Here is a 14,363-nt window from a genome sequence, read left to right on the forward strand (position 1 = left end):
TCCTCCTTTCACCCACAAAAATGCCGCGCCCCTATCAAAAAAAAAAAAAAAAAAAAAAAAAAAGCACTTCTAAAAAACAATTGAAAAGTAAATGCCATCTTGGTTGCTACGTGAGGGAGGACCAGGGCTGCTTGCAGGAGCTCCCCGAAAGGCAGGTGTGATCAAGCCTCTCCCAGCTACAATCTCATGGCAACTCCTCCCTCCTGCAGTTAAAGTGATCCCCTGTGCTCCAGCTCCCACCTGGACCTTCTCAGCACCCCAGGCTTCCTGCTGTGACCCAGGACATCCGGCTCCTGGGAGGCTGCCCTCAGCCCTCAGGCAGGACTGTGGCCTGGTTGTAGGTCTCTGTCTTCCAGGGCGTCTTTCATAACCACGTCGCCTTCTGCCTGCCAGCACCCGGGCTGGGCACCTGCATCCCCCGAGGCCTCGTCCCCGGCCCCGTGGCTGCCAGGATCTACCAGTTCGGTAAACACCCTGCTTCCATGAGTCTCCCCAGCTCGATGGAGCAGCTAACGGGGCCTGTGAGCCGTGGGTGGTGCCAGGCCTGTCTCCGACATTCACACCACCCTGGCAAACAGCCCCCCGTGGGGCCTGCGCCACAGAGACAGGGAAAGTGAGAAATCACCCCCCAGAGGGGATGGCCACACTGCAACCCCTTCTCTTCCATTCTCCTCTCGGGATTTTGGGCACGCATGCATACCCAGTGTGCTTTTCTTCTGTTTTTTGTTTTGTTTTGTTTTTAAAGAGAGATTTTTGCTATAGAGTGCATGTGCTTGCCAGAGAGAAAGAGAGAGAAAAAGTGAGAAAACACTCCCCAAAGGGGATAGCCACACTGCAATCCCCTCTCCTCTTCTCCTCTCAGGATCTTGGGCACACGCACACGCGCCCGGTGTGAGTTTAAGCCACCGGGTCCGGGACTCGAACTGCGGTCAACTACGTGGGAGTCCAGTGACATAGCCATTATGCCCTCTGCTGGTCCTGCCCAATATGCTTTTCAAGCCCTCAGGTCTGGGACTCAAACCACACAGTCAGCCACGTGGGGTCCACCTCCCCCACCCACCGTGCCACCTGGCTGGCCCAAAAACCCTCTTCTGGCCATCAAGGAAAGCGAGGCTCAGAGAGGGAAAGGCACTTGCCCAAGGTCACACAGCAGAGCAGGAGGGACGGGTTCTGAGCTCGGTCCTAACTCCGCAGCCCACAGGACAGTCCGTGCCTTGCTGGGCACAGGGCTGGGGCACACCAGGGGCTCAGGAAATGTTTGTGGAAGGAATGAGCAAGCCGAGACAGGCAGCCTGTCCCCTGGGGACACGGTGGCCAGGGCAGAGGCACGGGGACTCGGGGACACTGCAGCCGCCCAGCCGCTGGTGTGCCTGTACGGAAGACATCTTCTAGACTTTCAAGAAGCCCAGGGAAGGAAGCACGACCTCCTGACTTCTGGGACTGGCATTTGAACCTCACCTTGCTTTGCATAGCATTTAACTGCTGCCAACTTTGAGAAAACTATTTTTTTTTTTTGAGAGGTTTTTGCTATAGGGCGCGTGCGCTCGCCAGACAGACAGAGACAGAGAGAAAGCGAGAAAATTGGTCGAAGGAGGATTGCAGTGGGACCAGGCCTCACTGGGGTGCTTTCTCTCCTTCTCTTACTCTTACCCTTACACGCTCGTGCACACACTCTATCATGAAGAAAGGGGAAATAAAAAGTTTCTGTTAAAGACGTCTGGGTCCTAGCGATGTCCGATTTTGCATGTCTCAGCTCAAAGCCCCGTCGGATCCCCCAGCTGAGATCAAGTGTCCCCATTAGGTAGTCACTGCTCCGGTCTACAATTGACATTAATTTTTTTTTTTTTTTGAGAGGTGTTTGCTATCGGGCACGTGCGTTCGCCAGAAAGACAGAGACAGAGACAGAAAGCGAGAAACCACCCCCCAGAGGGGATGGCCACGCCACAATCCCTTCTCCTCCATTCTCCTCTCGGGATCTTGGGCACGCACGCACACGCGCCCGGTGTGAGTTTAAGCCACCGGGTCCGGGACTCGAACCAAGGTCGACTATGTGGGAGTCCAGCGACATAGCCATTACACCAACTGCTGGTCCCTGGACCTGCAACTTCTCAGCGCCCGGCGTGACCTTGGGCAGGCAGCTTCACCCTCTGTGCCTTAGTTTCTCCCTCTGCAAAGTGACGTGCTCCCCTCGCCTGTCCCTGTCCCAATGTCACAGCACACGTGAAGAGAATTACCACGGGGAGAAGGAGCAGCATAAACGGATGCTGCAGCGCCCAGGGGAGACGGGACGGCCCGATACGCCTGGCCACCTCCGGCCAAGGGTCGCTGCAGCCCCTTGGAGCCCAGCCCGGCTCCAAGCCCGGCGGCGGCCCACTCTCCCCGCAGCGTCTGCGTTTCGGGACCTTCACCGAGGGCTGAGCCCGCAGCCCCGATGCTGCGGATGGCGGGGCGAGGCAGCGGGCGGCCGCCGCCGCAGCCCACCGCGTTACTTAGCAACAGGGCGGGGCTCGCGGACTGAGGACCCCCTGCCCGGTTACCTGGAGCAGGGGGGTACTTCAGGTGAGCCCGATCGGTCTCCCTGCTAATGCCAGGGCGGGGCCCATCGGACGGTTACCTAGCAACAAGGTGGTTCCCCCCGTTGGGTGAGGCCCCCGCCGGTTGCCTGGCAACGGAGAGGGTGGGGAGCTCTCGGTACCTTGCCTTTCAGGTCCAGCACGTAGACGGCGCTGGCGGACATGGCGGGTGCGGGAAGCCTCAGCGGAGGCCGAGGGCGAAGGCGACGGCGGGGACTAGCAGGCGTTGAGCAAGGCCGGGCGCGGCCCGCGACAGGTCGCCCTCACTTCCGGTCCAAGGAGCCGCGCGCGGACCGTTATGTCCGGTCCAGGAAGCGCTGTCCGGAATGCGCAGGCGCGGGACGGAGCGTGCGCAGGCGCAGTAGGTCCTATGAGACCATATTTCTCGCCCCCATCTCAAGCTTCCCGGAAGTAAGGTCGAAAGGGGTGTGGCCGGCCGGGGCCAAGCAAATCAGGGCAGTCTATGGCTGCAGTCGGGTGTGGGGAAGTCGGGGCACCTGGGAACTCACCTGTAAGCCAAGTTGGGTGAAAGAGCGGGCGGCAGAACCGACCTAGGACCTAGATCTCTAGGGCTTAAGGGGCCGTCTAGAGAACAAGCAGGTGGTGTGGTGGGCAAGGCGCTGGACACGCCCACGTGACTGACCACGGCTACCATTCTTTCTCACTTTCCCTCTCTTTCTTTCTGTGTCTCTCTCTGGTCAAATTAACATAAATGCAAGAATAAATAAAATAAAATAAATCTTTAAAAAATAAATACACTATATTCACCAAGTGTGATAGGCTTGAAGCAGCCAGGGAAGGTATTCTACCTGTCAAGAGGTCAAACTCTGAATGCCAATCAAACCTTGTCAATATTCACTATCTGTCAGTGTCAACATTTCTCATTGAACAAGTGCACTGGTTTATGGCCGGGTAAGGTCTCATGAAAAACCACACCCTGCTGGACCAGGGCCAGAAGCATGTCTTTTATTTCTGCAGTTAGTGGCCGCCAGTGAGTCATGGAACTTGTGGCTTAATCAACTGAATTATATTTGGTTTGCTTTTATGGACATTCGGCCTGTGGAAGAATGCCAACATCTGGTCCCAAAGAGCCATCACAGTGGCCTGGGGAATCCCAACTTTTGGTGCATGCTAGTGTCTGGGAAATCCCAATGACCAACCCAATTAACACTGGGACCAGCAAGTGGCCTGGTGGTGAAGGCCGCTGGACTCCCACATGGCTGACCGTGGTTCGAGTCCCAGACCTGACAGCTGGCTTTCTCACTTTCCCTCTCTCTCTCTCACTCTGTCCCTCTCTGGGGAAATTCAAAGTCATTCATTCATTCATTCACTAAAGTTCAATAAAATCATTCTTAAAAAAAAAAAAAAAAAAAAATCTCTGGGGCCAGAAAGTAGCATAGTGCTTAAGGCACTGGACACCCACGTAGTCGACCACAGTTTGAGTCTCAGATATGGTGGATTAAAACTCACACAGGGGGTCAGGGTGGCAGGTGGCGTGGTGGTTTAGGGTGCTGGACTCCCACATGGCTGACTGCAGTTCAAGTCCTGGACCTGGCAGCTTGCTCTCCCACTTCCTCTCCCTATATCCCCAGTCAAATTTTAAAAATAAGTAAATAAAGTTAAATAATTCTTTTTTTTTTTGAGCAGTTTTCGCTATAGGACACGTGCACTTGCCAGAGAGATAGAAAGCAAGAAATCACGCCCCAGGGGGGATGGCCATGCAGCAATCCCTTCTCCTCTATTCTCCTCTCGGGATCTTAGGCACGCATGCACATGCACCCGATGTGAGTTTAAGCCACCCAGGTCTGGGAAGTAAGTCCCAGGTCTGGGATTCACACCTAGGGCCGGCAGGTGGCGCAGTGTTTAAGGTGCTGGATTCCTCCATGGCTGATTGCGGTTTGAGTCCTAGACCCTGTGCCCTGCTTTCTCACTTTCCCTCCCTCTCTCTGGTCAAATAAAAGAAATAATAAAAAATAAAGTTAAGTGAAAAAAAAATTTTTAAAACCCCCAAAACAAAAAACTCACACTGGGTGCATGTGCATACATGCCCCAAGATCCTGAGACTGGAGAAGGGATTGTGGTGTGGCCATCCTCCCTGGGAGATATATATATTTTTTTGAAGAGATTTTTGCTATAGGGCACGTGCGCTCACCAGACAGAGAGAGACAGACAGAAAGCGAGAAATCACCCCCCAGAGGGGATGGCCATGCCGCGATTCCTTCTCCATTCTCCTCTTGGGATCTTGGGCACGCATGCACATGCACCCGGCTTGAGTTTAAGCCACCAGGTCTGGGATGTGAACCACGGTTGACTACATGGGAGTCCAGCAACATAGCCATTACACTAACTGCTGGTCCCGAAAAAAAATTTTTTTAATGCATGCCCACTACAGAGAAAGGGAGAAAGCAAGCCATCAGGTCTGGGATTTGAACTGTGTTGGCCAAGTGGAAGTCCAGTGACGTAACCACTACAGAACCTGCTGGTGCCCTAAGTCCCTATTTTTTTTTTTTTTTGGAGAGATTTTTGGTATAAGGTGCATGTGCTTGCCAGACAGACAGAGACAGAAAGACAGACAGAGAATGAGAAATCAACCCCCAGAGAGGATGGCTACGCTGCAATCCCTTCTCCTCCTGGGATCTTGGGCACACACGCACATGCACCCGGGGTGAGTTTAAGCCACTGGGTCTGGGACTCGAACTACGGTCAACTACATGGGAGTCCAGCGACATAACCATGACGCCACCTGCTGGTCCCGGGAACAGTTTTGTAGCATGCCCGTGCTTCATGTGCAATAAATCCCAAAGGCAGCATTCCAGTGATGATCCAACAGCCTATAAATAAGCCAGTCGAACATATTTAAGAACTGGTTTTTGCTTTATTCCACAGTTCATGTGTAACGGCCCCAAACCCAACACTCGCTTTTTCTCTTCTTTTTCTGTTAAGCTCTGTGTCAGCAGAGACTGTATCTCCCAGCGGTGTACACAGTGATCCTCAACGGATACACATGGCTCTATTCCAGCTCTTCAGCCCTTCAACGTGGGCCTTCCCATTGGACAGCACCCATGTCTGTGCGGGGCTGTGCTCTGGCTGTGTCACCCTGAGGTGTCCTTAGTCCAGTAATGTCAAACGTGCCACCTCTGAATAAATCAGCTTAGAGTTCCAGGCTAAAGGTTGGAAGGCAAGCTGTGTCTGGGTTCTGTTACAAAGAATGTTGGGATCGACTAGTAATGTCTGCCATGGCAATGGACATGAGTGAATTGGAGGAAGGGACCACCTGCTGGCCATGGGCTCAAGGAGACAAGGCAGACATTCCGTGCTTGCCTGTGGTAGTGGTTCTACCACCCAGGCTGAGGGGGTAGTCTGAAGGCCACGAGCTGTGAGTGGCTTCCCCAGGGCGTACACAGAATAGCAGAAGCCCCAAGCTAGAGGGAGCTTGGAAGGGTGGCCCGTGCTGGGTCTAGCAGGGGACTGCCCATTGCAGGTCACGCCAGCGTCAGCTGCTTATCCTTGGAGTCTGTCTCATCCAGGTAAACAACAGTAGGTTGCTTTAAGTGTGTTAGAGGCAACTTGGGCGTAAAAACATTCTTATATAGCACTAACACAGAAATGATCTTAACCTCTGGATAAACACACAACTTTCCAGTCCAAACTAAAAAGCCTTCTTTTACTGGTTTGCCAAAGGGGAGTGCATTTGACAGAGACATAAAGGGTGGGGAGTGGTGAGAAATCGCCCCTCAGGGGGGACAGCTGCACCACAACCCCCTCTCCATTCTCTTCTTGGGATTCTGGGCATGCACGCACATGCGCCTGGAGTGTTTTTCAAGCCGTCGGGTCCAGGACTCAAACCACGCAGTCGACCACATGAGATCCAGCCACTTCAACCTCCGTGCCACCTGCCGGCTTAAGATGACTTATCTTCTACGTGTTCCCGAGAAACCAAAACGGAATAAAAGGACCGTCTTGCTTTTAATCAAGTTCCGGAATGAGGGCACACAGCTTTGAAAAACGCTGTCCCGGCAGAAGATGCAAGGGTCTGTGTACAGAAAAGTAATTCTAGAAAATGACAAAGGGGCCCAACATGACCCTGGCATCTCCTTCTGCTTCCCCTCGGTGCCGCCCCACACCCAGAGCCAGGAGGCTACTTCGTCCAGCTGACTTTGGGGATGTCGTAGTGCTCCGTCAGGGTGTCCAGGTGTCTGTTGAAGTCCTGGGGACGAGAAAGAGGAAGCGAGCCCATGTCACTACCCACCTCAGCAGGGAACTGAGCACGCGAGGGCCTGCCTGGCCCCTCGGAGTCCCCTCCTCTCACACCCAACTTGCCAGGTCTTCTGATTTTATTTATTTTTTGGAGAGGTTTTTGCTATAGGATGTGTGTACTCGCCAGAAAGACAGAGAGAGACAGAGACAGAGACAGAGAGAGATCACCCCCCAGGGGGGATGGCCACGCCGCAATCCCTTCTCCTCCATTCTCCTCTCGGGATCTTTGGCACACATGCACACGCGCCCGGCATAAGTTTAAGCCACCGGGTCTGGGACTCAAACCAAGGTAGCTTACATGGGAGTCCAGCAACGTAGCCATTACGCCAACTGCTGGTCCCCCAGGTCTTCTGGTTTTTATTACTTACTTTATTATTTTTAAATTTTGTTACAGGGCATGTGCACAAGGGTGGGGAGGCAGGCGGTGTGAGAAAGCGAGCGGCCAAGGCCCGGGCTTGAACTGCAGCTGGCCGTCTGGGAGTCCAGCACCCCAATGGCCCCACCACCTGCTGGCCCCTTATTTTTACTGTTTAAAGTGCCAGAGAGCACACGTGCTCACCGAAGACAGACGGACAAAGGGGGAAGAAGAAAGCACCTCGCACTGCCCCCAAGAAGGCACGGTCACACTGCAACCCCCTCTTCCTCCATTTCTCGATCTTGTCGGGATTTGGGGCACGCACACATATACTTGGTATGTTCTGCAAACCACCAGGGCCAGGACTCAAACCCTAGTTGGCCATGTAGGATCCCGTTCTCTTAACTACTAGGCTATGGGGTCGGCCATCCCTCTTAATTTTCTTTGGTGGGAGAGACAGAGACAGAGATAGACACAGACGCGGCAAGATGGGCAGCCCCATGGGGTCTTTATACAGCAAGCCAACCCCGGTTCCAGAGGCCTGAGTCACAGACACGCGTGCTCAGGGCGGTCCCAGGTCGTGAACTGAGGACCTCTCCGCGTCCCCAGCTGCCTTATCGCTGCACTGAAGCAGGCATGCCCCCATCTTGGGGGAGCGCCTCCATTATGAACTGTTAGATTCCTAAGACTGGAAGCCTCCCCTCTCCCCTTTTGTTTAAGAGGAAATAGAGTGATGGACACGCCGGTTGTCCTTGAAACTCCACTCCTCCTACTTCTGTAGGAGCCCTACCCCCTTCCCTGTCAAGCCCACTGCTCTCTGTCCTGGTAAATCAAGTCATCCCGGACATGCTTGTGCATTTCTGGCCTCTATAAGCTCCTTCCTCCTTTCACTCGGGGCTGCGGAGTTTTGAGAGACCCGAGTCCCCCGTATGCCGCCGGTTTAATCAATAAACTCCGATAAACTTGGCTCTGTCTGGATGTCCTCTTATTTCTCGCTGAGTGGACTGTAACAGACCACCATCCCGCTCCACTGCCAGGTCCAGCGACGCCTGAACCCTGGGCTCGCTCTGTGCCACGCCCTTGGCTCCTGGCCCCACGTGGGACCCTAAGGGCCCGTCTCACCCCGCGAGCACGGTGACTTACCTCTACTCGCTGCTTGTGGGTTTTCGATGCTTTCTTCAGGATCCTTTCCATTTGCTGGAAGGAGGAGACATGGAGGTGAGTGACAGGTGCCTGCAGCCCGGGCGGATGGGGATGGGGATGGCAGACTCCAGGCCCGGCCAGCCTGGTGCTCACCCCACAGCGGCTGGAGTCTCAGCCATGGTCCCCACCTCTCCCTTGGCTCCACAGAGGCTGGTCTAACAGGGAACTGGGGTCAGCCGCCCTTTGATCCCAGCCTTGTGAGGGGCACGAAATGAACCAGCAGCAACTAAGCACGCCCAAGGGCAGGTCTCCTTTGGGCTGAATCTGCGATTTCCTGCATCCCTGGGCAATCCAAAGGACAGCACTTGTGCTTGGCTGGAAAACCAAGTCCTAGGTAGAACCGAAGAAGATGAGAAATGAGGAAGACAAACGGCCCAAATAGACCAGGTGTTCAAGAAACAGTACCTATCACGGGCTGGCCCCATGGTCTAGTGGCTAAGGGAGTTAGATCCACCTGGCTGACTGTGGTTTGAATCCTGCCCCGAAGGCTTGAAAGACATGCTGGGTCCGTGTGCACGCATGCCCCAAATCCCAGGGGGATGGAGAGATGAAAGAGAACGGAATGAGGTCTGACCACGCCCCTTGAAAGGGGTTCTCTCTTTCTCTCTGACACGTGCGTGTGTCCTCTGATAATTAAAAAAAGAAAAAAAAAAAAAAAAAAACAAAAACACACTACTCATCTTTTTTTTAACTTTAGTTTATGTATTTATTTTAATTTGACCAGAGAGGGACAGAATGAGAAAGAGAGAGAGAAAGTGAGAAAGCAAGCTGCCAGGTCTGGGATTCAAACTGTGGTCAGCCATGTGGGAGTCCAACACCCTTAACCACCACGCCACCTGCTAGCCCCCTCATCTGTTTTTTTGGTAAGAGAGATTTTTTGTGGGACCGGCAGATGGCATGGTGGTTAACAGTGCTGGACTCCCACATGGCCACTCACGGTTCAAGTCCCAGACCTGCTACCCTCGCCCCCCATCAAATAAAAATAAATACATTAAATAATTGTTTAAAAAAGAGAGAGTTTTGCTATAGGGTGTGTGTGCTTTTGAGAGAGAGAGAGAGGGGTCCTTCTTATCAGCCTGGAAAGAAAACAGAAGCAGGAGAGGTGATGGCTAGGCCTGGGCTGGGGAGAAGGGAGTATAGGGAAGGTATGCCCAAAAAAGGCTGGATGCACCTGCAAGTCTGACGCAAGCCCAAGAGAGAGGACAGGAGTAGCCTCAGCTCTCCCTCGTGCCCTAAGTCCCATGCTGCTTCCTGAGGGTTAGCTCTTTTTTTTTTTTTTTTTTTTAAGAGATACTTGTATAGAACATGTATACAGCGCTCACTGAAGAGATGGAGACAGACATTTCACCCTGTAGGAGAAATGGTCATACAGCAATCCCTTCTCCATTCTCCTCTTGGGATTCTAGGCACACACGTACACACACCCAGTGTGTGTTTCGTCACCGGGTCCAGGATGCGAACCGTGGTTGGCCATGTGGGAGTCCAGTGCCTTAACCACTATGTCACCTGCTGGCCCAATTACCCATCTTAATGTTGGGTCACAACGCCAGGAGGGCTTCAAGACCCAGACTGTACACTTCAGCCTGCCCAACTCATATTCCGAAACACCAGGACTACCAGTAAGACTGTGGGGTGTGGGCTGCAGAGCCTGACAGAACTGGGGATGCACCTGACTCCACAGTTAACAGCTGGGTGACTGCGAATGACCCGGGTGGCCATGAGCCCTACTGCCCACTATGCATCCCCCGGGCAGTTTCCCCGTCACCCTGCCTCTGCACAGGCCCTGGACTCAGCACATGCAGTAGAATGCAGAGCTGGTTCTGAACCCAGGCCACAAGGAGACACAGCAGGGACTGGCTCCATGGCACTGCGGTAATGCACTGCCCAAGAGGGGCTGGACCCCACAGGGCAACTGCAATTTGAATCCCTGGCCCAGTAAGCCTGAAACACGCTGGGCACAGTGAGTGCGGAGGCTCCAACAGGTCAGAGATGGGAGGAAGAGGATCATGGTGCGACAAGACCCTGTGGCATGGGACCAGCAGGTGGTGTAATAGTTATGTCGCTGGACTCCCACGCTGTCGACTGCAGTTCAAGTCCCGGACCCAGAGGCCTGAAACTCACACCAGGCACGTGTGTGTGCATGACCAAGATCCTAAGAGGAGAATGAAGGAGAAGGGATTGTGGCGTGGCCATCCCTCCAAAGGGTGACTTCTCACTTTCTCTGTTTCTCTAGCACATGCACCCTATAGCAAAAATCTCTCTCAAAAACAAAGTCATGACATTATCATTTGCTGGGGCTGGACAGTGGCACAGTGGTAAAATGCAACGCTCTGCAAGGTGACCCACACTGGAAAGTTCTGGGTTCATATCCAGAGACCTCCTTGATCATATCAGGCACAAACATGCCCGTGATCCAGGGCTGGCTGAGGCCAGGAGTGGATTGTGGCACGGAGACCCCTCTGGGAGTGCTGTCTGTTTTTCTCTCTCATTTATGTAAGAAACAAACATTAAAAAATATACACTATTGATTAGCCAGCAGTGTGGTGGTCGAGGCAGCCAGATCCCATATAGCTGATTGCAGTCTGAGCCCTGGATCTGGTAGCTTGAGAAACATGCCAGGCCTGTGTGAGTGTGCGCATGCGCATGCTCAAGAACCTAAGAGAATGCAGGAGGGACCAGCAGTTAGTGTAATGGCTATGTCGCTGGACTCCCATGTAGTCGACTGCAGTTCACGTCCCGGACCTGGTGGCTTAAAACTCATGCCAGGCGCGTGTGCATGCGTGCCCAAAATCCCAAGAGGAGAATGCAGGAGAAGGGATTGCGGCATGGCCATCCCCCTGGGGGATGATTTCTTGCTTTCTGTCTGTCTCTCTCTGTCTGGCAAGTGCACGTGCCCTATAGCCAAAAAAGAAAATAATAAAAACCCTCATATAAATAAATAAATAAATAGAGAGAAAATGCAGGAGAAGGAACTGCAGCTTGGCCATCCCACATCCAACAGGCAACTCTCACGTGGTTTCTCTAAAGCCGAAGTTCTGGTCTCCATTCTGGAACCGTCTTTCTACCTCGGCAAACGGGCCCTTCCTTCCCTCAGGTGCTCAGTCCGTACCCTGCTCTTCCTTAACGCTTCTCTTTCCCAGACTGCCTCTGACCCACCAGCTGATCCTGTCGTTCTTCCCTGAGGGTCTGTCCTACCCTAACACCTTCCATTCGCTCTGCCACTGAAGAGTAGAAATGGCGCCCTATCTGGGCCACCGTTTTTCAAGTTTCTTTCTTTTGTGAGAGAAGCAGAGAGAGAGAAAGATGAGTACCCTCAATGGGGTCTCAAACCATGACTGCCCTCGGTCTTCCCAGACAGCCAAGATCATGGGCACATGTGCCAGAGTGTACAAGCCGACCAGGGAACCGAACCTGCCACCTTCCTTATGGATCCAGCATCATCTGAGAAGCCACCCATTTAGATTTTTTTTTTTTTAGGCTTTATTTTTGTTATAGAGCGCATGCACTTGCAGAAGGGAGAGACAGAGAGCTACAAAGAGAAGGAAAGTGAGAAATCACCCCCCAAAGGGGATGCTATGCTGCAATCCCTTCTCCTCCATTCTCCTCCCGGGATCTTGGGCACGCACGCACATGCGCCCAGCGTGATTTTCAAGCTACCAGGCCTGGGACTCAAACTCCCACATGGTCCGCCATGTGGGAGTCCAATGCCTTAACCACACTACCTGCTGGCCCCAGCAGCCACCATTATTAATCACCTGATGGCTGCACCGGCCTCTCATCCTGACTCCGGCAATGAGGTCCTAGCCCTGCCTCTGACTGGGAACTCCAGGTTATAAAGGATGTGTGTGTCCGTGTGCCAAACACTCCCAACCCAGTGAGCCAGGGATGTGAGCCCGACTTCGAGGAGGAGGTAAACCACCTGCCCAGAATTACACCACTCACAAGTGGTGGAGACAGAGTCTAAGTCAGGCCGGCTTTCCGAGAGCTCGTGGGCTCTGGGTCTCCTGTGGGACTGAATTAGACCTGGGAAGTACGAGTTAACTTCCCCTGAAGTGACCATACATAGCGATCGTCAGACAAGGATCAGGATTCTCCGCCCGAGCACCGATGTCACTGGGGGCCTCCTTTGCAGTGGATGCCATTCTGAGCATTGCAGGATGTGTTGCCTCATCCCTGCCTTCACCCACAAACTACCAGTGGTACGCTCCTGCCCGTCTGTGAACCAAAAATGCCTCCGGACAGTTGCCAGGTATGCTGTGCGGGGTGGGGGTGGGGTGGCCAGGGAGGGCAGGGGATGGTCTTCAATTGGAAACCACCGATGTAGACGGTGTGTAACTGGCCAAAATGACTACCTTACCCTCCCTCTCTGGTTCCTCACCACCCAGATTGATTAGGTTTCTGGTAACACGAGAAATGACTTATTAGAACTTTAAAATATTACGTATTTGGGGCCAGCAGATGGAGCAGAGGTTGGGGCAGCTGGACTCACAAGGAGGGCTGGTCAGTTCAAGTCCCTCACCCGGAGGCTTAAAAATCTCACCAGGTTGGGACCAGCAGTTAGCATAATGGCTATGTCTCTGGACTCCCATGTAGTGGACCATGGTTCAAGTCCTGGATCCGGTGGCTTAAACTCACGCCGGGCGCATGTGCATGCGTGCCCAAGATCCCGAGAGAATGGAGGAGAAGGGATTGCAGCGTGGCCATCCTCCCTGGGGGGTGATTTCTCGCTCTCTGTCTCTGTCTTTCTGGCCAGTGCACGCACCCTATATAGCAAAAAACCTCTCCAAAAAATAAATACATAGAATAAAATAAACTAACAAAGTAAATAAAATAATTCTTTAAATAAACAATAAATACATAAATAAATAAAGCTAAATAAAATAGTTCGTTTAAAAAAAAAAATTACTGGCGTTTCCTGGGGGGGGGCAAACGAGCCACAGCATTGGAATCCAAACCTGGGCTGCTGGTTCTAGCTCTCCCCTCGGACCCCGACTCAGACCGAGGGGTCCTCCCTGTTCCCGAAGCTCTCCCCGAATTCAGACGCCCCCGGACCCCTCGGCCTCCTCCCGGCATCCCAGCGCGGGGCAGCCCCGGCCCTCCGGCCTCACCCGCTTCTCCTGCATCTTCTCGAAGGCCGCCTGGGCCGGGGTCCGCTTGTCCAGGCCGCGCCGCTTCTCCTCCTCGTTCTTCTTGCTCGTCCCCATCGCTTCCAGCAGCTTCGCCTTGTCTTTGTCCTTCTTTTTCTTCTTCCTGGGAGAGGAAACCAAAGGGGAGGGGGATGAAGGCGAGTCACAGTGACAACATCCTAGGGTGCCGGGAAAAACGTCTGGGAGGACATAGGACACACTCCGGAGGGCCCTAGGGTCTCACCGTTTGGTCACGCCGAGCTCTGCGACACCTTTTAGCTTCAGAGGCCCCTTCTGGACCTGCTCGTAGTCCGCCATGACGCTCTGCGCCTAGTTTACCGAGTGGATTGCCACACTTCCGGTTTGCAGACAGTATTTCCGCCCTAAGCCCCGCCTCACTTCTTGTTGATTGGTCGAGCTACACGTAGCGCATGCGTACTCAGCAGCTGGGTCTGTGCCACACTTCCGGGTGTGGACTGGGCGGAGACTCAGACCAGTAGCGGAGCTTTGTAGCCAGTCACCCGCCACACTTCCGGTTCTTCATCTTTCAGTCCTAACGCTTAGAACCCGAAAACTTTTTTTTTTTTTTTTTTTTAATTTTTTAAAAAACTTTAAGTTTATTTGTTTTTTGAGAGAGAGAAAGAGAGAGCGTGCATACACATGTGCATGAGCATCCCCAACAAGGTTTCAATGCTGTGCAATCCACACTGGCCTTTTTTTTTTTGGAGAGGATTTTTCTATAGGGCACGTGCGCTCGCCAGACAGACAGAGAGAGACAGAGAGACAGAAAGCAAGAAATCACCCCCCGGGGGGATGGTCACGCCGCAATCCCTTCTCCATTCTCCTCTC

General features: G+C 53.2%; 2 protein-coding genes across 2 annotated transcripts in view; both read right to left on the reverse strand.

The window, feature by feature from the left end:
- Positions 1-2,865, reverse strand: part of AP1M1 (adaptor related protein complex 1 subunit mu 1) — a 23,124-nt gene extending 20,259 nt beyond the window's left edge. The window contains exon 1 of the mRNA XM_027771321.1: positions 2,696-2,865. Within this exon, the coding sequence (XP_027627122.1) occupies positions 2,696-2,737 (42 nt within the window). The 5' untranslated portion in view covers positions 2,738-2,865. The remainder of the gene's footprint in view (positions 1-2,695) is intronic.
- Positions 2,866-6,520: 3,655 nt separating this feature from the next.
- On the reverse strand, positions 6,521-13,901 carry FAM32A (family with sequence similarity 32 member A). The gene is made up of 4 exons (XM_006147194.3): positions 13,759-13,901; positions 13,497-13,638; positions 8,329-8,382; positions 6,521-6,780 (listed from the first exon to the last, which is right to left on the reverse strand). The coding sequence occupies exons 1-4, from the start codon at positions 13,830-13,832 to the stop codon at positions 6,712-6,714; spliced, it is 339 nt and encodes a 112-aa protein (XP_006147256.1). The 5' UTR covers positions 13,833-13,901; the 3' UTR covers positions 6,521-6,711.
- Positions 13,902-14,363: the final 462 nt, after the last annotated feature.

Source organism: Tupaia chinensis, unplaced genomic scaffold (assembly GCF_000334495.1).
Source record: "Tupaia chinensis unplaced genomic scaffold, TupChi_1.0 Scaffold000201_2, whole genome shotgun sequence".
NCBI classification, from domain to species: Eukaryota; Metazoa; Chordata; class Mammalia; order Scandentia; family Tupaiidae; genus Tupaia; species Tupaia belangeri.